The sequence below is a fragment of the Tupaia chinensis genome, unplaced genomic scaffold (genome assembly GCF_000334495.1).
Source record: "Tupaia chinensis unplaced genomic scaffold, TupChi_1.0 Scaffold000708_1, whole genome shotgun sequence".
Lineage (NCBI taxonomy): Eukaryota > Metazoa > Chordata > Mammalia > Scandentia > Tupaiidae > Tupaia > Tupaia belangeri.
Genome location: NW_006160231.1, coordinates 97,967 through 120,919, shown reverse-complemented (window position 1 = coordinate 120,919; position 22,953 = coordinate 97,967). Strand labels below are relative to the sequence as shown.

Below are 22,953 nucleotides of genomic sequence, written 5' to 3'. Positions count from 1 at the left end.
TGCACGCACTGTTGCTCCTGCAGTGTTCCCCTTACTCACAAGTGCACCGCTGCTCAGTTTCCTTCCTACCAAGTTAGAATGTTCTGCAGCTAGGAAAGGCGGCAGAGCGAGCACTCATCAATCCCAGGGATCTTCACGTCATGCTTTCTTAGTTCCGTGTTAGGCTGACCATGAACCCTGGCTGGACTTGGCATAATTAGTGATATGAAGTGTCCTGGTGAGCTTGAGTTACATGCTAGAGTCAAGGATGTGGGTCTAAGGTCTTACCATAGACGGTACTAAGATGTATTATGGAGGAAATATGGGCTCGCTCTGGCAAATGTACAAAGTGTGTGAGATTGTAGCGGAAAAAATAATCACCCTCACTCTCTCTACCCAGAGGCAGCTGTTGTTTTCATAAGATAGTTTTGTTTAGGACATTACACTTCATTTTGAGAGATTTTTGCTGTAGGGCTCGTGTGCTCACCAGAGAGAGAGAAAGACAGAAAGTGAGAAATCACCCTCCGGGGGAAGGCCCCACTGCAGTCCCTCCTCCATTCTCCTCTCGGAATTTTGGGCCCGCATGCACATGGACCCAGTGTGAGTGTTAAACCGCTGGGACTCGAACTGTGGTCGAATACATGGGAGTCCTGCAATGTAACCATTACACCATCTGCTGGTTTCATTACGCTTATTTTAAGATACTATTTTTGTTGTGCACTTGCCAGAGAGAGATACAGAGAGACAGAGAGAGGGAAAGTGAGGTATTACCCCCCCGTGGGAGGGATGGCCATGCCATAATACATTCTCCTCTCAAGATTCTGGGCACGCACACACATGCACCAACATGATTTTCAAGCTGCTGGGTCTGGAGCTCAAACCATGGTTGGCCATGTGGGAGTCCAATGCCTTTACCATGCCTGCCCCTAGTACTTTACACTTTTAAAGAAATTTGACCCTAAGAGTTTTTATTTTTTTTAATGGTTTAAGGGTACATGAATTGGTCAATGCCTTTGTGTTTTGAGAGTCAGGCATATCACCTTAGTCTACTTGCTGTTAAGTGTTAGGGGGGAGAGCAGGATGAAGAGATTAGTATTTACATTTCTGCATTCCTTTTCTCTTGTTTGGTACCAGTGACTCAGCAGATTTTTTGGACAGTGTTAGATAAGTAAGAACACCTGCTTTTTTCTCTCCCTGTAGACATCCATAAAGGTTTATAAGGCTTTTAGTCATCACTGGGTGTGCTACGGTACCTGGCCTGCTGCCAGGCGTTGGTCTCCAATAGCAGCCTAGAGCTCTCTGGTGGAGATGACAACAGTGCTGCTATTGGTGCGGAGCCCAGGTGGCTCTGCTGCTCAGAGATTGCACGACAGCTTGCTGGGGCTCCCAGGGCTGGCCTGCTGCCGCGATCATGAGCTCTCTTACGCTGTCTGCACAAGACTGCTGCTGCTTTCCTAGCAAAGCCTTCTATAGGGAAATAAATAGAGCCCGTTGGCAGGAGTTAAAGGCACTTGCTGTCAGAAGGGAACTAGCTTCCTGTTTTTATGCAGTTGTAAGTGCCTAAGTCTTTATTTTGTTTAGGTAACTTGGGAGTTATAAATAACTGATGAAAAACTTTTTCATTGAAATCTTGGTCCCACTTTTAGGCAGCACTCTGCTAATGCTTTCTTTAATGTTTCAGCATTTCCCCCTCTCTCTTAATTAAAAATAAGAAGACCAATGCCAGAGTCAGGAAACAGGGCCTCCAGAAGTCTTCAGAATGGTTGAAGCTGTCAGTATCGAACTTATGGACCAACGTGAAGTTAATTTGGTGCACTGAAGTTCACTAATTAACAGAATTAAACTTGTCTATCCTTTCCCTCCATGCCTCCTTTTTAGGGAGTTAGCCTATTTTAACAATTAGATAATTATATATGCTTTAAGTATTTAAGATTATTTTCTGAGTTAGTTGTTCAAAGAATCAACTTAATTCTGTTACTAGATACCAGATGAAAGGTTCTATTTACCAAAGCCTACTCAGGGAGTTAGCATGACTAACTGTGTACTTTAAATAGATGGGTGGAACAATGAACAGTCTGAGGTTGGATTGAAGAAAGCAATTCCATTTACAATAGCTACACACACACTCACCAAAGAGGGGAAAGACCTCTACAAGGAAAACCATGAAAAACTGAAAGAAGGAATTCACTGTGATACCAAAAAAATGGAAAGACATCCCATGTTTTGGGATTGGAAAAATCTATATAATTGAAAGGTCAGTTCTACCCAGATTAATCTACAAATTTAGTGTGATTACAATCAAATTACCAGTGACATTTTTCACAGAAATAGAAAAAAAATCATAAAATTTGTCTGAAAGTAAAAAAGGCCTCATGTTACTAAGGCATATGTTGTGCAAAAAGAATAAAATAGGAGATACTTGACCTCAAGATATTTTACAAAACTGTGGTAATCAAAACAGCATGATATTGGGACCAGCAGTTAGCGTAATGGCTATGTTGCTGGACTCCCATGTAGTCCACTGTGGTTCGAGTCCTGGACCCGAAGGCTTAAACTCATGCCAGGCGCGTGTGCGTGCCCAAGATCCCGAGATGAGAATGGAGGAGAAGGGATTGCGACGTGGCCATCCCCCCCTGGGGCGTGATTTCTCGTTTTCTGTCTGTGTGTGTCTCTCTGTCTGTGTGGTGAGTGCACACGCTTTATAGCAAAAACCTCTCTCTCAAAAAAAAAACAAAAAACAAAAAACAAAAACCAGCATTATATTGACACAAAAACAAGCATAAAGATCATGAAACAGGGTAGAGAATCCAGAAGTAAGCCTTAACATACTGCCAACTGATATTTGACAAAAGACAAGACAATCCAGTTGAGAAAAGGGAGCCTTTTCAGCAAATGATGCTGGAAAAACTGGCTATCTATCTGTGGAAAAATGAAACTAGACTTCTCTCGCCGTTAACAAAAATCAACTCAAATGCATCAAAGGTCTAACAGTACAGCTCAAACTGTAAAACTACTTATGGAAAATACAGGAGCAACAGTTGAAGACATTTGATTAGGCAAAGATTTCTTAATTAAGACCCCTAAAGCACAGGTAACAATTCCAAAAGTAGACAAGTGGGATTATATAAAGTTAAAAAGCTTCTGCACAGCAAAGGAAGCAATAAATACAGTGAAGAGACAAACTCATAGGATAGAAGAAAATATTTACAAACTATGCTTCAGGTAAGGGATTGATAACCAAAATATACAGAGAACTCAAGTAACTTACCTGAAAAAGAATGAATAATCCAATTTTAAAATGGGCAAATGAGGGATCAGCACATAGTGTAATAGTTACATTGTTGGACTCCCACGTAGTCAGCCATGGTTCAAGTCCTGCTCCTGACATATTTGCGTGCATGCCCAAAATCCCAAGAGGAGACTGAAGGAGAAAGGATCACGGTGTGGCCATCAACACTGGGGGTTGATTTCACACTTTCTCTCTCTCTCTGTCTCTCTGGCAAGCACACACACCCTATCGCAAAAAAATCTCTTAAAAAAATGGTAAATGAGCTGAACAGACAACTCTCTAAGGAAGACATACAAATGGTCAAAAGCATCTCATATCATAAGGGAAATGCAAATCAATACCACAATGAGATTTCACTTAACTCCAATCAGAATGGCAGTGATCAAAAAAAAAAAAAAAAAAAAAAAAAAAAACAACTATGAACAAGTGCTAGTGTGGCTATGATGAAAAGGGAACCCACTGTTGGTGGGAATGTAAATTAGTACATCCACTGTGGAAATCAATATGGAGGTTCCTCAAAAAAAATCTACAAATAGACCTACTATATAACTCAATAATCCAGCTCTTTGGAATTTACCAAAAAGGCTGGAAAACACTCATGTGGAAAGACGCTTGCACATCCATGTTTATTGCAGAAGTATTCACAATTGCTAAGACATGGAATCAGTCTAAGTGCTCAGCAACTGATGACTGGATTGAAAAATGTGGCACATATACACTATGGAATACTACTCATCCATAAAGAACACCAAGACTGGGAACCAGCAGTTAACGTAATGGCTATGTTGCTGGACACCCACGTAATTGACCGCAGTTCAAGTCCCAGACCTGGTGGCTTAAAACTCACGCTGGGCACGTGTGCATGCGTGCCCAAGATCCCGAGAGGAGAATGGAGGAGAAGGGATTGCGGCGTGACCATCCCCCCTGGGGAGTGATTTTTCGCTTTCTGTCTCTATCTGTCTCTGTCTGGAGAGCGCATGTGCCCTATAGCGAAAACCTCTCCAAAAAAAAAAAAAGATTAAAAAAAAAAGAACACCAAGACTGTCATTTCATTGAAAGTAGATAAATATAGAAGATTTAATGATTAGTGAAATAAGCCAGACTTTGAAAGACAAACATTGTATATCCCTGCTCAGTATATACTAAATGTACTCTATTACAGAAATCAAAAGCTTTGAAGATATGATGGTAGGGAGGATAGGTGTAGATCCCAGAGTCATGTGTGATGGTGGTAGACAGTAAAGGATAGGTGGGAGGAGCTCAGAGAAAAAGGACTTAATAGACAAAAGAATGTAAGGGTTTTTGTTGACAACGATGTATATGGAAATATACTTGACCCCACAGACATGCTTTGTAAAACCATAATATATGTGGGAGGCTGCGCACAGGCGAGTCTGCCGAGGTTTCTCAGGGAGCAAACAATTACCATGATTGGTTCCCTTCCAAAAACCTGACCTTCGAAACTTTGCTCTGATTGGCCACTAGAATCCCTCAAATTTGCATATCTGGCACCTCATGATTTGTCCAAAAGCAACCAATCAGGACCCACTGTTTACAACCAATCACGGCCCACCATTTACAACCAATCAGGGCCCACCGTTTACAACCCACCAGAGTGTATATAACTAGGATACCTGGCCCACAGTAGCCAGACAACGATGACCAGGAAGACGACAACTGAAGAGCCTGAAGAGCTGAAACACCGCGCAGTCTCCAGACGACCCTGAAGATCCTGAAGAGCTGACACTGCATCATCTCCAGACAACTTGGGAGACCCTGAAGAGCTGTGACACCGCGTCGTCTCTGTGCTGCTCACAGTAGACGACGCGACCCTTCCCCCCCGGGTCGGGACAAATATACACCATAAATATGTACAACAGTTAAATGTAAAGTTTTTTTTTCTTTTAAAGGTGAATGGGACCTTTAGGGCCATCCTGCTCGGTTCCCCTTTAGCCTCACTTCCCTACAGGTGAAGACCTGCAGGCTGGGCTAGACCTGGGTGTGCCTCGTAGTGATGCTATTTCTGGGGTTAGATGTCTTCGACCAGAGCTCCTGGCTCCCGGTTTTGGCATTATGGTGTTGCTGCCCACTCTCCTTGTGTAGTGTGTTGGACTGCCAGAGGCAGCATACAGCCGGCGGACTTCAACAGTGTGGCAATGGTATGTTTGTTTTCCAAAGCAAATCTTGCCTAAAAGGATTCCTGTGTTGTTATGAAGTCTATAGGGTGTCATAGAATAGACCTACTAGGGCTTTTGAACTAAACTACACAGATGGGCTATGATAAGTGGTTATAGTTGGACTTTTTAAGAATCCCAGGAGCTGGGCTACACAGTGGCGCAGTAGTGAAGCGTGATTGCTCAGTGAGACCTACGCGGGAAAGTTCCAGGTTCACATCTAGAGACCTCCCTGAGTACACTAGGCATGCCATGACATTTTTTTAATTTCTTGTTTATATTTATTCGCTATATATCTTCATGGTATACATTATGGTTTTCCAAAGCATGTATGTGGAGTGTGACAATCAAATCAAGAATATAACTATATACATTATTTTCAAGAACCTTACAGACATTTAGTCTCTTAGGAATGCTGTCTTTCTTTCTTGCTCATGGATGAAATAAGTAAAAATTTTAAAACTAAAATAAGAAAATTCCATGACATTTATAACCTCTGTTTACTTTTAGTTGGTATTTTGCAGATATGGTATTGAATAGTCACTTAGTTTTCTTAAATGCTCGCAGTAAAAAAGAAGGAAAACCCAGCCAAGCTGCCTGCCTCTAAACCTCGTGTTGCTTCTCTCCACAGTCAGCAGTTCTGGCCTGCTCTGTGGTAATATGTCACGTGATGGAACCCCTTATGCCTTGTACCAAGCACTTAACATTTCATGCACATTGTATTAGTCACCGAAGGATATTTTATTTGCAAATTACACTTCACTTTGACATTTTTTAAAAACTTAAGCCTAAAAATCTTGCTGAAGGATTTTTGTCAGATGTATTATAAAAGACCAACATTCATAAGTTCCACTATCTAAATCAATGTGTTTTTTTAAATTATTATTATTATTATTATTATTGTTTTTACATTTGCTGTAGGTCATGGCATGTGCACTCACAAGAGAGGGGTGGGGGGCAAGCAGGCTGCCAAGTGCAGGACTTGAACCATGTGGGAGTCCAGCACCTTAACCCCCATGCCACCTGCTGGCCCCTAAATTAGTGTTTTCAGGCCAGGCTGCATACTGAAGTCCCTTGAAGAACACTGACGAGCTGGGGCCAGGTGGTGGCACAGCAGTGGCCCGCAGTGCCATGCAGGGCTGACCCTGGGAGGAGGCTTCTCTGTGTGCACCCATGATCTGGGGCTGGTGGAAGTGGGCAGCGGATTGAGGGGTCAAGACCCTATTGGGGTGCTATCTGTCCCTTCTTTCTGTTTCCTCTCTCTTTTTCTTTCTGTGTGTCTCTTGTTCATGGAAGAAATAAATAAATAAATAAATAAATATATAGGCAAAAATCTGCTGCTACTAGGGGCCTATCTGGGCTAGAACCCAGGCTTGGGTGTTTGAAATTTCGTCTGGTGATTCTGATGTGCAGCCTGCACTGGGAGCCTGCATCTAGAGCTCGTGGAATAAAATCTCTTCTGTCTTCTTAGCCAGGGGTCTCTAAGTGTTTCCTGTAGGTCCTTTCTTTGCTCTCTGTAATTAATTTTCAGTTTAATCCTTTGAAACTTTATCATGGTGTTAACAAAGTTAATCTCAGATCTATAGTAGAATAGGAACTTTGAATGAGTTCCTTGGAATTTAGCTTATGAAACAACCAAAAGCCCTCAAATTCCTGCTTTTTATTATAAGATAATGCTAGATTATCAGCTGTGAAGAAGCCCTGGTTTCACCGTGGTGGTGTGTGCAGCTGCTTCCGTGGGCCTTCTGCGTTTACCCTTGGTCATCAGCCTGAGAGAGGCAGCAGGGCCACAGAGGGCCAGCCGAGGGTGCACAGGTCAGCCCCCTTCCCAGCTTAGTTCAGCTGCTGGGTGGTGACGCAGGCTGGCGAAGTCTCTGCTGTGAATAGTCGGCCCTTGACTTCTTTCTGCTTCTTTCCAGAGACGGTTAGGCTCTAGAAGTTTGCTGACCTCTTGACTGCTGGGCTGCTGTTTGGAAGTTCTTCAGCAGAGTTCAGGACGGTCATGATCATGTTACCCCCCATGGGGAGCGGATGTGAGAGCTGGGAGACGGAACAGTAAAGCCTGAAGTCAGCTGGTCTTGGGAGGATATGAGCTCCTTTTTTCATTTTAAAGCAAATTTTAATTTCTTCTTTTTAATTTAATTTTTAACATTTTGAGTCTCTTGAGAACCATATCTGATGGTACAACCATTGCCCTTAAAAGTCTGTCTTTCTAGGCAGCCGTGGGCCTGGTTATCTACAGAAAAGCTTGTCTGGGGCCAGAAGGGTTGTGAACAGAGGCTGCCGTTCTGTTTGTGAGGTCCGTGAATGGGGGGAGGAGAGGACTGCTGTGGGGTCTGACGTGCCACCCAGGAGTACCTTTAATCCCCCCAGAAGCCGCCAAGCGCCTTGCCTCTGCCAGTTGATGCCTGCCCTCTCTGCTTTCAGGAGCAGCTTGGACACGTCTCCAGGCCCCAGGCTCAGGAAGGCTGCCCTGTGGCCCTGCCGTCAGGAAGGGACTGGATCTCGCAGCTCAGGGAATCATTTCGAGCCCCGGCCCTCGATGTGGAGGGAGAGTGCTCTGACAGCGTGTTAGACTGAGGTGGGGGAACCCTGATAGGCAGTGGCTGTGAGCGTGCTGGTGCCAGTTACCGCAGCCAGGAGGGTGGCGTTAGCGCAGGGGACACCACTGCTGAGCAGCCCTGCTTGCTTATGGGTCGGGTGTCCTTTGTCTCCCTCACCAGATGGGCTCGCCGTGAGCGTGTGTGTCCCTGTCCTTTGTTTGAACCTGCACGGGATCTCAATTTCAGTTTCCTTTTTGGTTCTCCAGTGTACTCCTGCCCCATCGCCATCACCTTGGTAGGGAGAAAATGCTCAATGTCTCCTAGCCACGCAGTCACAGGGACAATACAGACGGCAGTCGTAGCTCCCTGTTGGATGTTTTTCTCAGTATTTTTCCCTTTGGAACAGGCCAAGCACTGCGGATGCCTCTGTGTGGCTGGGCTGTCGGGCCATGGTCTTCTGCTCTGTTACGCTCCTTGAGAGAAATTGATGCCCTCCTCTCCTCTCCTCTCGGAAGAAGCTTTAAGAAGTTATTTCTAAAAAGGATTTAGAGCGTCATAACATTAAAAAAACAATGTCCTTATAAAATACGTTCCTGCAGACCAGCGTGTGCGGAGTGGTAGCTGTGCTAGCTAGTTAGCTGTTTAGGGCTGCCTTCTGTTGACATTCTGGCCCAGACAGCTCTCTGTGGTGAGGGCTGTGCATTGTAGGGTGTTCAGCAGCACCCCGGCCTTTATACAGAAGAGCTAGCAGGACTTCTTCAGTGCTGACAGCCAAAGGTGTCTCCAGGTACTGCCGGTGTCCCCTGACACAGAAGCACTTCACTCGAGAAGTGCTGGGCTACACTGCCCAGTAGCTAGCCACTGGGCACATGTGGCTAGCGAGCATTGGAAACGTGGCCAGTCCGTGCTGAGGTGAGCTGCATGTTGGAGTCCAAAGATTCAGTACAAAAAAGAACTCTCTCATTTGTAAAGTAGCTCATTAATAATGTTTGTATTCATTATGTGTTTTAAAGATAATACTGTTTGTATTGGGTTAAATAAAATATGCTATTGAAATTCACCATTATTAGTATTTTAAAATTTGCTATAGGGCATGTGCAGTTACCAAAGTGGGGGGTTGAGGGGAGAGAGAGAGAGAGAGAGGAAGTGAGAGACGTGGTTGTCGCTGTTGGGTTTAAATGATTTTTCTTCCTTTGGAAAAAATTTTTTTATAATGTAAAATTAGGGAGACACAGGGGCCAGAAGGTGGCATGGTGGTTAAGGGCACTGAATTCTCACATGGCGGACTGTGGTTCAAGTCCCGGACCTGGTGGCTTACTTTCTCTCTCTCTTGCTCTGTCACTCACTGGACAAATTGAAATAAATAAATTAAATGAAATAATTTAAAAAATAATTAGGGAGACACAGAGTATGTAAAATGTTGCAAATCACCTGTCTGCTCTCCTCAGTTCTTGTTGATGGGATATTGAAATCAGTTTGATATTCAGATGTCTGTCTGTCTACAGTCCCCTCCTTCCCAGTTAGATTTTATCTCTAATTTTGTTAAGGTACATCAGTTGTATCTTAAAATATAATTATATATGGCACGGTGGTTAAAGGTACTGGATTCCACATGGCCGACTGTGGTTTAAGTCCCAGACCTGGTGGGTTGCTTTCTCCCTTTCCCTTTCTCTCTCTACTCAAATCTTAAATAAATAAATAACAAATGGAATTAAATAAGTAATTATTTTAAAAATTATATATACACACATGTAAGTTTATATATGTGTGTGTGTGTGTGTGTGTATATATATATATTTTTTTTTAAGAGAGATTTTTGCTTTAGGGCATGTGCACTTGCTGGAAACAGAAGGAGACAGAGACAGAAAGCGAGAAATCACCTCCCGGGGGTGGCCATACTGCAATCCCTTCTCCTCCATTCTCCTCTTGGGATTTTGGGCCTTCATGCACGTGTGCTTGGTATGAGTTTTAAGCCACCGGGTCTGGGATTCAAACTGCAGACAGCTATGTGGGAGTTCAGTGATATAATAATTTTGCCATCTGCTGCTCCCTATATATATTTTTTTAATTGCCAGAGAGTATGTGTACTTGCCAGAGAGAGGACAGGGAGAGAAGGAGGGAAAGAAAGAGGCACCTCCTGGTGGGGCGCGGTCACGCCGCAGTCCTGTCTCCGTCCCTCCCATCCTGCTGAGGTCTTAGCACAGGCACAAGTGCTCAGCCTGTGTTTCAGGCCACTGAGGCTGGAATTCATATCATGGTGGTTGGCCACGTGGAGTCTGGTTCCACTAGGCTACAGGGCTGGCCCTAATTCTTTCTTTCTTTATGTCTTTCTGTCTGTCTTTCTTTCTAGAATTACTTATTTAATTCCATTTTTTGTTATTATTTTTTATTTTGGCCAGACAGATACAGAGCGAGAGAGAGAGGGAAAGCAAGAAAGCAAGCCTCCAGGTCCGGGACTCAAACCATGGTTGGCCATGTGGGAATCCAGTGCCTTTAACCACCATGCCACTTGCTAGCTCCATTTCTTTCTTTTTATTTTTTATTTTTTTTATTTTTTTATTTTTTAAAGATTTTTGCTATAGGGTGCATATGCTCGCCAGAGAGACAGAGACAGAAATCACCCTCTGGGCGGTTTGGCCATGCTGCAATCCCTTCTCCATTCTCTTCTTGGGATTTTGGGCATGCATGTACATGTGCCTGGCATGACTTTTAAGCTGCCAGGTTCGGGACTAGAACCGCGGTTGACTATGTGGGAGTCCAGTAACATAATCCTTACACCATTTGCTGGTCTCCCTAATTTATATTTTTTGATTGGTGACATTGGGTCTGTTCTCTCCTGTATGTAACACTGTGAGCACTCAGTAGATCCTGAACAAATGTGTGTTGATGAATGAATTAAAAGCAACAACAGAATCACATACTGGTGGCATAGTGGCTAAGGTGCTAGACTCCCACACGGCTGACTGCAGTCTGAGTCCCAGAACTGGCAGCTGGAAAATCACGCCAGATGCATGGCCATGTGTGCCCAAAATCCCAGGAGGAGAATGAAGAAGGGACTGCAGCGTGGCCTTCCCCCAGGAGGTGATTTCTCACTTTCCCTCTTTGTCCCTCTCCAGCGAGTGTATGCTTCCTATGACAAAAACAACAACAGGATTTTTTTAGAAGAATTATTTTATTTAACTTTATTTATTTATTTATTTATTTTTAATTTAACCAGAGAGAAAGTGAGAAAGCAAGCCACTAGATCTGGGACTTGAACCAGTCAGCCATGTGGGAGTTCAGCGACCCTAACCACCATGTCACCTGCTGGCTCCAGAGCCCTAATATTTTTTTCCTTTTTTTTGGAGAGGTTTTTGCTATAGGGTGTGTGCGCTCATGGGAAAGACAGAAAAACAGAAAGCAAGAAATCAGTCCCCCCCCCCAGGAGGGATGGCCACGCTGCAATCCCTTCTCCTCCATTCGCCTCTCGGGATCTTGGGCACGCACGTACACGTGCCTGGCATGAGTTTAAGCCACCAGGTCCGGGACTCGAACCGTGGTCGACTACATGGGAGTCCAGCGACATAGCCATTATGCTAACTGCTGATCCCTCTAGAGCCCTAATTTTGAAATACATTGTTATATTATCTACTAGGTTACTTCTTTGAGTTAGTATCAAAGAAGTTTTGCTTTTTATATTTAAAGTCATCTCACTTTCGCTTTGATAAGTTCATGACTTTTAAGAGGGAATGGACGGTTACTTCCCTTCCATAGCTGGATGAATATGCTAATTAATGCTCTTACATTGATTTAATCACTGTAACGTAACTTTTCAGCCTTAATTCCCGATGGATTCAGGTATGGTGTGAAGCCCGGATGTGTTAATTCATCTCCAATCTGGTGTTCCTGTGTATCTGTCCCAACAATGTTTACTGACTCATAGCTTCCCACCCTTGTTCTTTATGCTTTGATAGAGGAAGCCCCTTAAAGCCTGACTAGATGAAGTCTTTTCTTGTGGTTAATTTCCATTTTCAATCGATTCCGCTGTAGAATGCTGATAACTCACTTTATAGAATGCTAAATGTAGCAGGCTGTGTGTATTTTTACCTTTAAACAGATGCTTTCTTTTCTCCTGGCATGCTCAGCCATGTAGGCATCGTTAGAATGCCTAGCGAGGAAGGGAAGTGAAACGGCAAGTGTATGGTTACAAATGTGAGGCAGATGCTTTTATTTTATGTTTAAATATAAGTCTATAATGTATCTGTCTTCTAGCAGCTGCTCATCTCTCCTTCAGAAACAATTAGGAATGTGCATTTTTGCAATTAAGTAAAGTAGTTTACACACTTTTCTAATTGTGTAATTGTGATTGACTGGCTTACTTGGAATGACCTTAGTTAGGCAAGTCAGAGTTGAAGTCATGGTTTATTTGAGTCTAGTACTAGCCCTGGGGAAGAGAGGGGAGCTGTTTACGAAGGTACATCTGAGACCGTCTGTACAGTGCCGACTTCTTTGCTTGTTTCTGTGAAAGGCACACAGCGCAGTGATTAAGAGCTCAACTCAAGCTGGGGTTCAGATCCCTGCTCCTACTCAACACTGACAGGCCTGCTTTCCCCGGCCTTGGTTGTTAGGAAGATAAACGAGTTAATACCTGTAAAGTACTTAGAACGGTGGCTGGCACAGAGTAACTGCTCTGTTGATTTGGTATAAATTAACTTGTGCGTATTTTCTTATCACCTTCAAGTGAACGGTTTGCATGTACAGATACATGCTAGTCATGAGATTGGGCTCTAAGCACGGAAGGCCGCTGTAGCTCCCTCTGTCTCTTACTTCCCAGGGTGGTGGGGTAGCTGCAGCCTCAGGTTAACAAATGAGTACCAAAAGTACTGCAGTTAACAGCAGTTCTCTTTGGCAGTGATACTACAGTGTGTATTCCATAATAAAGTTAACTGGGGCAAACTGGGTACTGTCTTATTGCTAAAAGCTGTATTCTTTAATCCTGTAATCCTACAATGGAATTTATTCTAAATAATCCAGAAAGAGAAATAGAAACTATAACTGTTTATTATACCATGAATGGTGAACAGAACAGGTAGAGTCTAAACAGAAGTGGTTGGTTAAGAGGGTCTCCTCCCTCTACCCCCTGGAGTGGTTCCTTGCTTTCCATCTCTCTGTCTCTTACAGGCACCATAGCAAAAATTTATTAAAGGAAAAGAAAGAAAGAGAGAGAGAGAGAGAAAGGAAAGGAAGAAAGAAGTAGGTCTCCTTAGTGGTATATTATGTAGCATGAACTTATAATAATGTAGACTGTGAGGCAATATGAAGATTCTTAGTTAACAGTAAGCCATCTTCTCTCCAGAGCTCTTACGGACTCCTCCTCCTACAGTGTGAGAGATGCAGGGAGGACAGGAGCGTGGGAATAAACTTCTGATCTAAAAGAGCTGGGAAAGCTGAAGGAAAGAGTAATTAGTACTTAGTTGAGATAAGCCCTAAAGTTTGTCAGATGAGTAAGTTGGTGCAGTATAGTTACTATCGATGAAATGTTTATTATATACCCAATACTTTGCTACTGTCCCATTAGTTCCTCTCAAGTCTCTGTGGCAGTGTGTGCACCGTTGTAAAAATGAGTAAACTGAAGCTGAAAGTGATCCTGGGGCATCCTGAGGGCTGGTGGCAGATTCAGCATTCAAATGTACGTCTGCCAAAATCCATGTTCTAAATTGCTGTTCTTCACTCTGGTCTCCAACTGGATTAATCCTACCTATGGGAAGGTCTTAATACTTTAAGGTCATAAGAGAAAAGAGATTTTGTTGGAATAAGAGAATTTTTTTCTCCTGGTTTTAGTTTTTATTCTTTCAATATTAACTTCTTAGAGTTCTTGCCAACAGTTAAATATCTGTGCTTATGGTTTTGAGAGGTCAGTCTCTGAGCGAGCTGCTTGCAATTATGGAACAGGGCTGTTTCCTTCAACAAGGGAGGGTCTTGTCAGGTCCTCCTATCGCCATTAGTTACTTCATTTTCTGACAGGCGGTGAGTGACGATACGACAGGACCGACAGTTTGGGAAGACGTTCAGGAAAGGACAGCTGAAGTGAAATAGTGTCGGACCCGCTTGGCAATCGCAGGTTTTTGGTTTTTGTTTTTTGTTTTTTTGAGTTGGGGGCTAAAGCTTAGAGATAAAAATAAACACACAAAGCAAAGGTATAGAAAAGGGAGGATCAGGTGGGCCTGACATTTTGATGGAGAAAGACACGACTTTGAACCAGGTTTATTATTTTATAGTGCAGAAAATGGGGGAAGAGGAAATGCAATGCAAAGCTTGTTTTTTTTTTTTTTTTAATCTATTGGTGTGAAATCTGAACAACACACTGGCTTCCTTAGACACATACTGCTTTGCAATATGCGTAGCTAGCATATTCGTGTGTTAATGCTCTCACTGCCATGCAAATGAAGCTTACTAACCCGAAGTTTCTGTGTGTCCTAAGGTCACCATGCTTGTTCAGCGTGGCCAATCCCTACAGGATATGACTTGGAAAGTGCTGCTTAGAGTGGCAAAATTTTTTTTGGAGTTTTTTTTGTTTTTTGTTTGTTTGTTTGTTTGTTTGTTTGCTATAGGGTGTGTGCGCTCGCCAGGAAGACAGAGAGAGACAGAGAGATAGAAAGAGAGAAATCACCCCCCAAGGGGGGTTGGCCACGTGGCAATCCCTTCTCCTCCATTCTCATCTCGGGATCTTGGGCACGCACGCACACGCGCCTGGCGTGAGTTTAAGCCTCCGGGTCCAGGACTTGAACCAAAGTGGACTACATGGGAGTCCAGCGACATAGCCATTATGCTAACTGCTAGTCCCAAGTGACAAATTTTGATTGATCCAGTGATGGAGACTAAACCAGACCCTTACTAAGGGAACCTCCACTCCATGTTTTATCTTTACATGAAAAATTTGAGGAGTAGTGCCATTCCTGCCACTTTACTAGGGATTTATCTTTATTGGGATAAATTATACGGAATGCCTTCTAAAATCAAAAGAAGCGTTTGATAATGCCTTCGAGGTACTCAGGACAGTCCTGGGGAATGAAGCCTTGCTTGCTGACTCTCATTTGAGTCCTCTTACAGAGCCATTGAGTGTGGCATTCAGTGGATAACTTAGTACCCAGGAGTGGTGGAGTGTGACTCTGTTATATAGAGAGTGAAGAGACAAAGCCCAGGCAGTCAGAGGACTTTTGCTTCTCCTTATTAAGTCCATTCACTTTGTTATTCACAGGCGTGGGTGAGAACTGCCCCCGGGCATTCTAGAGATGAAGACAACGAAATAAGTGTGTTGTTATACACACAGGAAGTCTTACAAGTAGGAGGTGCTTAGTAACTTATTTGTTGAAAATGAGTGGAAAAAGATTCTAGTTTCCTCTTAGTGCTAATACACCATTCTCGTGTAAGTATTCTAATGGATGGCATACAAAGTTGTGATTTTCTGAGGCTTATAAAACATCAAAACTTATTTATTAATTTAATAAAACTCTGCCAAAGTCTTGAACTTGGTTTACCTGGAAAGGCAGAAGAACTGGAATAGCTAAAACAATTTGAAAAGGAAGAACAAAGTCGAAGGAATCGACTTCTCGAGACCCGCTTTATAGCTACAGCAGTCAAGTCCGTCATGTCGGTGAGGGCGAGACAGTAGATGGATGGAGTAGGTCCAGAAATGCGCCTGCACAGACGCGCCGCCCCGTGGCATGTAAAGAGGCTGTGCATGCTATGGGAGAACGGAATTGAAGGGTGGATTTACTTTGGTGCAAAAAATTTTTGAAATCAATACCTGACTTTTTTTTTTTTTTTACACTAAGCACTTCCCATGAACTTTTATTTATTTTCTTTTGGAGAGGTTTTTGCTATAGGGTGCATGCGTTCGCCAGACAGAGAGAGACAGAGAGACAGAAAGCGAGAAATCACCCCCTAGGGAAGATGGCCACGCCGCAATCCCTTCCCCTCCATTCTCCTCTCGGGATCTTGGGCACGCACGCACACGCGCCCAGCGTGAGTTTAAGCCACTGGGTCCGGGACTTGAACTGCGGTCGACTATGGGAGTTCAGCGACATAGCCATTATGCTAACTGCTGGTCCCTTCCCATGAACTTTTGAAACCTCCCAGTAAGTACTCAAGCAACTTAACAGAGAGATGGTAGTCTTCTCAACAAATGGTGTTGGAATAATTGAATATCCATCAGCAAAAAAAAATCTTTACCTGAACCTTACACTTTATACAAACATTAACTGAAAATAAACTGTGGATCTAAATGTAAAATGTAAAGCTATAAAACTTTAGGAGCAAACATAGGAAAATGTCTTCACGCACCAGACTAGATGAAGAGTTTTTAGACATGACACTAAAAGCACAATCCATAAAAGAAAAAGAAGTATTAGACTTCACCAAAATTGAAAGATTTTGTCCTGTAAATGACCATGTGCAGAGGATAAAAACATGCCATGAAATGGGAGAAAATATTCGCAAGTCACATCTGACAAAGAACTTGAATCCAGAATATATAAAGAACTTTCTAAACTCACACTAAGAAAACAATCCACTTAGAAAATGAGCGAAAGATTTGAACAGACACTTCATCAAAAAGAATAGGTGGGTGACAGATAAGAACATATATTAGGGCAGTGCAGGTCACCACCGGGAGCCGCTGTACCACGCCGGTTAGAGTGGCTGAAGCGAACAAACGAACAAGAATGCCAGGACTGAATTCTCACAAGGATGTGGAAGAACTGAGCCCCATGTAGATGTGGCGTGTGGGGGTGTAAGATAGTACTGTAAAGTGATTTCAGTGCCAGCTAATGTTTGAATCATAATATGAAGCTGTTTTATATACTTCACATGCTGTCAGAAGAGAAGTGAGATCTCGGGGCTGGCAGGTGGTGTGGTGGTTAAGGGTGCTGGACTCCCACATGGCTGACCATGGTTCGAGTCCTAGACCTGGCAGCTTTCTCTCTCTCTCTCTCTCACCCTCTCTGGTCAAATATATAAATATTAACGAACTAACTAAATAAATAAATCAGTCAAGTAAAATAATTCTAAAAAGAAAAAAGTGAGTTCTCCATTCATTATACAAATTGGTAGTGGAGCTGTTTGCCAAGCTCAAATTATAGTTTGAGCATATTTTTAACCTCAATTAAATTTGAAGAAAGTGTCCATATATTTTTCTTTAAGTGTGCAAGGACATGCACACTCAGCAGAGAGACAGAAAAAGAAAGGGAGGAGAGCACCCTCCAGTGGATGTGGTCACACCACACCCCTTCTCCATTCTTCCTTCCTGCTGGGGTGTGGGGCATGCATGTGCACACACCTGGCATGGTTTTCAAGCCACTGCGGCCAGGATTCCAACTGTGGGTGGTGCAGGTTACCACAGTGAGCCACCATGCCACTGAAGGGATGCAGCTCCCTTAACCACTAGCTTATAGGGTCAGCCTGAGAGTTTCCCTATTTCAAGAGCCGTATTATTTTGGAAATAAATGGTCAATGGTTGTACAACATGGTGAATATAGTCAGTGGCTCGGAATCGCTCACCGAAGTGGTTAAAATTGAAGGGGTGCGTGGTGGCACAGTGGAAATGCAGTCAGACCCACAGGGAAAAGGCCCTGAGTCCACGCCGGAGGAACCACACCAGGTGGACATGCATGTTACCCAGGCTGGCCGAGACCGAGGTGCAGTGTCGCTCTGTCTGCCTCTCTCTTTTATGGAAGAAAGAAAGAAAGAAACCTAAGGAATGGTTAAAATGGCTCTTTTTATGTTATATGCTATTTTTTGACATAATAAAGCAATTGTATAATTGTGTCAGTTAGTAGCTTCTCTTCAACTTCCAATTGGACGTAATTAACCTGCATTGCCTTTGAGAAAAGGAAAGGAGTGTGCAGCATGGTAGTGAACATGACAAAGGAAACAGTAAGAGACGAGTCTAAGAGTTCTCTGTAATTTTCCTCCAAGTGATGAATATGCCCAAATAACATCCAATACTCACCCGGACCTGGCAGCTTGGTTTCTCACTTCCTCTCTTTCTGTCCCTCTCTAGTCAAAATAAATAAAGTTAAACAAAATAATTTTGTGGTGTAGTGGTTAAGGCGCTGGACACTCCCACATGTCCGACCATAGTTCGAGTCCTGGACCTGGTGGCTTGCTTTCTTACTTTGTCTCTCTCTATATCTTTCTCTGTCTCTCTCTGGTCAAATTAGAATAAATGAATGAATAAATAAAAAATAAATAATTATTTTTTAAAAAAGAATTTTACTCTATGATGTTCTGCTTTAGTTACATCCCGTAATTTTTTTTTTTTTTTTAAGATTTTTTTTACCATCTAGTGCACTGAAGAGGGAGAGACAGAGGGAAAGTGAAAAAAAAACAATGCCCCTCGGGTGGATGGCTGTGCCACAGTCCCTTCTCCTCTTGGGATTTTGGGCATGCACGCTTGCCCGGTGTGATTTTCAAGCCACTGGGTCCAGGACTTGAACCATGGTTGCCCATGTAGGAGTCCACTACCTTAACCACTACTCTACCTACTGGTTGCACTTCTCATAAATTCTGATATGTGCATTTTCTTACCATTTACCTCAAAGTATTTTCTAGTTTCTAGTTTTTGGTGTCTTCTTTAACTCCTATTTGTTGAAGAGTATTTTGCATAATTTCGTAACATTTGGAGATGTTTCTTGACATCTTTGTTACTGAGTTCTAATTAAATTTCTAACTGAGCCCAGCTGTAGTGGCTTAAGTGGTTGTGTGCGGCTCTGCAGTGACCAGTGGCTAGTTGGGGTCCCAGGTTGACCTGGGACAAGTCTGTCAGCAGGCCCAAGGTTCTGACAGCTAGAGGTCTGGGGAGATGACTCTGCGACAAGACCCAGTGAAGGGTCCCTGTGTGTCTGTCGCGTATGTGTACACACGGGTGTGCTGTCATGCTCTGTCATGAAAGAAACAAGTTTAAGAACTTAAAAGCTTCCAAACTGCTTGGAGTAGGTTCACATACAGCTGGTCAGTCCTCTGAAATCTGTCGAGGTTTGCTTTACAGACCCCATCTAGTCCATGTTGCAAATACCCAAGTGCAAAGTGGTACTTTCATTTCTTATGTCCTAAGCTTCGGGGAGCCAGAGCGGGCGGGTCTGTATCTGCACCCGTGCCGGGGCCCCACAGGCCCGCTCGTGTTCCTAGTGCACCTTTTTTCTCTCTCAGCCCGGTCGTCTTTTCTCCCCATGCAGCTTAAAGGTAAGAAAAACCTTTGCTGTCTACTTGAACCTGAGCACCCCTCAATTCATTTTTAAGAGCCTTAGTCTCTAACCACTAATTAAGTGTTCACATTACACATAAGGATTTTATATAAGCAAGTTCTTTTCTTGGCCATCGATCCGTTTGTCACCTCGTGCTGTCGTCTGGAAACCTGGTCTGCCTTGCCTTCGAGAAGAGGAAAGGAGTGTGCTTCGCAGGGCTGTGTGCTTGCCTGATACTAAGCAGTTACCTGAAGACAGTCCGGGAACTAAAGCTATTGTACTTGGGCCAGCAGGTGGCATGGTGATTAAAGTGCTGGACTCCCTTGGCTGACCTTGGTTCAAGTCCCAGACCTGGTGATTGCTTTCTTGCTTTCTTTCTCGTTCTTTTTCTCTCTGTCTCTGGTGAGCACACATACCCTGTAGCAAATTAATAATAATAATAATAATAGTAAATTAAATCAATATTTTTTTAAACAATAAAAGCTATTGTCCCTGATCGTCCAGGCATATAGGTGGCTCCTGTACATGAGTCCCCCTTTGGGGGGTAGAGCTAGTCTTTAAGTTGTCTCTGTTCTTTGTGAAAAAGAGGGGGCGTGTGAAAACAGTGACTGTACTCGCTGTAAGGCCCGTAGTGTACCTACCACTTAACTTTCTCTTGATCTGGGGATCGATTCTTTTTTGCTATTTCATAGTAAATGCTGGAATTACCCTTGATAATGTGGATTTCACTGCCCAGAAAGAAAAGAAAGATAAGGAAGTTGAGGAATATGAAACTTTTGCTTCTACAGGAGGAAAATGTAAACTTTGAGTTCTTTTTAAAGTAAAGGGGGACAGATGTGTCCAGATTTTTGGCCTCCCCTCTTTTGCCACAGTTAGACCTTACATTCCCTGCTGTAAAATCAACTAACACTCACAACCTTAGAGTCAATAAGTGCAACTTTGTATTTCAGCTCATGAGCTCCTCTGCTGGGAGCGGCAGGAAAGTGCATAGGGAGCCTTCCACTCTTCGGCCAGGGTGAGAACTCATGCTCTGCTCTCTCTGTTCTCGTAAGAGAGAAAGAGAGGAGGCACGTGTTCTTTCTGGCTCTTTCTACATGGCAGGACTGTTTACTTGGGGCTGGTTGTGAAATTTTTTCGTAAAAAATGAGCAGAAGTATTTGCAGTTAGTATTGATGTAACTGACGTCAGTCCACACTGGGAAGCCAAAAATATAAAACATTCTGCAATAAAGAGTACAGATTGCGGGGGGCAGTAGGTACATAGTGGTTAAGGCACTGGACTCTTACATAGCCAACTGTGGTTCAAGTCCTGGACCCAGTGGCTTAAAACTCATGCCAGGGGGACCAGCAGTTAGCATAATGGCTATGTCACTGGACTCCCATGTAGTTGACCACAGTTTGTGTCCCGGACCCAGTGGCTTAAAACTCATGCCGGGCGCGTGTGTGTGTGTGCCCAAGATCCTGAGAGGAGAATGGAGGAGAAGGGATTGCGGCGTGGCCATCCCCTCTGGGGGGTGATTTCTCACCTTCTTTCTCTATGTGTCTGTCTGTCTGTCTGGCGAGCGCACGTGCCCTATAGCAAAAACCCCTCTCCAAAAAAAAAAAAAAAAAATAAAAATTCATGCCAAAGATAAGGCGCTGGACTCCCACATGGGAGATTGTGGTTTGAGTCCTGGACTTGGTGGCTTGCTGGTGTGTTTCCTCACCTGCCGTCTCTCTCTCTCTCCCCCCTCTCTCTCTGGTGAGCACACATGCCCTGTAGCAAAAATCTCTGTAAAAAAATACAGATTTTGGAATTTGACCAGTGAAGCCAGTCTAACCTATGAACTTTAGTTATAATGGAAGATAATGAGAGACGTGGTGGGGTCAGGTGGGAGACCAGGAGTTATGGGAATCTGCACTTTCTGCTTTTCTGTACTGTATTGGTTTAAACATTTTTAAGTTCTGGCTCACTGTACCTCCCTGGGTTCATACCATGCAAGCCCATGCTCACCTGCTGATGCAGCCCGTAGCGCTGAGCTGTCCTGTGGGGAGGCCCGCGTCTGGCTGCTCACTCACCGTGTGCTTGCCTCTCTCTGTCTGTTGGATCAGGTGGAATGCCAAGATGCCTTGGAAACAGCAGCCCGAGCCGAGGGCCTTCCCCTGGATGTCTCCATGCATTCTCAGCTCAGAATCCTGGATGAGGAACACCCCAAGGGGAAGTACCATCAGGGCCTGAGCGCTCTGAAGCCCATCCGGACCACTTCCAAGTAAGGGGCTGTGCGTTAAGGCCATCAGAAGCACGTTTGCAAATTCAGGCTGACCTGAGTCCTGCCGAGGACACCCGTCTCCATCAGGAGCTCGGCCTGCCACCAGCACGTGTTCCCCGGCCGGCCTCCGCGCACAGCCTGTGTGACTGGGCTTCTCTCTCCTAGACACCAGCACCCAGTGGACAACGCTGGACTCTTCTCCTACATGACCTTCTCGTGGCTGTCTCCTCTGGCCCGTGTGGCCCACAAGAAGGGGGAGCTCTTGATGGAGGACGTGTGGTCTTTGTCCAAGTACGAGTCTTCTGATGTGAACTGCAGAAGGTAGGCGTCTCTGCTCCGCCCTCGTCTCCCACTCCCCGGGTGCACGGGCTGAGCTAGGAGTGTGAAGTCGCTGCTCCCCTGCTCCCGTTGGCAGATCGGGGCGTCCTGTGGAGGGAGGGAGCCTGGGGTGACTCTCTCTGCTCTTCTGCTTTATCTCCTATTTCGCCTTTAATCCTGTTTTAACCACAGGCTTTCTCTCTCTCTCTCAGCCCCGCTTCTCTTCCTGAGTCTGCAGGGAGATTATGTCGCTGCCTTGTGACAGAATACATTTTTGTGGTAGCCGATTGTCATGATGAAAGTCTAGTTAATACTTACATTCACCGCAGGACCCCCAGCAAGGGTTGGGGGCCTAGAGAAAGGAAGGGTTACCCACATGTAGTTCACTCAGGGGTAACCTGGGTGGATGGAAGGCTTCCGCTCACACCCCTCCTGTGTCCGGGGAGGCCCCGCACAGGGTCACGTAGTTACGCAGGGCGCAAGGCTGTGACTGTGCACGTGTGAGTGGTGGCAGAGCCGGGAGCCCAACGGTGCCGGCAGGGGGACGCGGCGCACCGGGAGGTGTGTAACGGAGCACATGTGCCCTTGCTAAGACTAGAGAGGCTGTGACTGTGCACGTGTGAGTGCTGGCAGAGCCAGGAGCCCAACGGTGCCGGCAGGGGGACGCAGCACGCCGGGAGGTGTGTAACGGAGCACATGTGCCCTTGTTAAGACTAGAGAGGCTGTGGCAAGAGGAGCTGAACGGAGCCGGGCCCGACGCCGCTTCCCTGCGAAGGGTCGTGTGGACCTTCTGCCGCACCAGGCTCGTCCTGTCCATCGTGTGCCTGTTGATCACGCAGCTGGCTGGCTTCAGTGGACCAGTAAGTTCTGACCTCCTTTCTGACCGTCTCCAGGGGCCCGGCACGGCCAGCGCTAACAATCTTGTTCTGTTGCAGGGGTGTGCTCACCTCTGAGCTAGGTAGCAGCCTTAGAGATGCCTCCAGGCCTGTTGGAAGGGTCAGTGGATTTTGGAGTAAAGGGTAGCCTGGTAGTGGCTGGAAGGAGAAGGCTGCGTTGCCAGAGAAGAAATAGAACCGACTTGCTTTCCTGGGGTGGGGGCTGAGTGGCTCCGGGTCCTGCACGGAACCGTGGGTCTGGGTCGTGTGTTGACATGAAGTGCCAGTCGGGTCCCGGCGGTGTC

The 22,953-nt window shown here is 44.7% G+C and overlaps 1 protein-coding gene across 1 annotated transcript in view; it reads left to right on the top strand.

Moving 5' to 3' along the window:
* Window positions 1-22,953, top strand: part of ABCC5 (ATP binding cassette subfamily C member 5) — a 113,193-nt gene that overhangs the window by 10,993 nt on the left and 79,247 nt on the right. Inside the window, 3 exon segments of the mRNA XM_014592513.2 lie at window positions 21,298-21,455; window positions 21,621-21,776; window positions 22,486-22,633. Of these exon segments, the coding sequence (XP_014447999.1) occupies window positions 21,298-21,455; window positions 21,621-21,776; window positions 22,486-22,633 (462 nt within the window).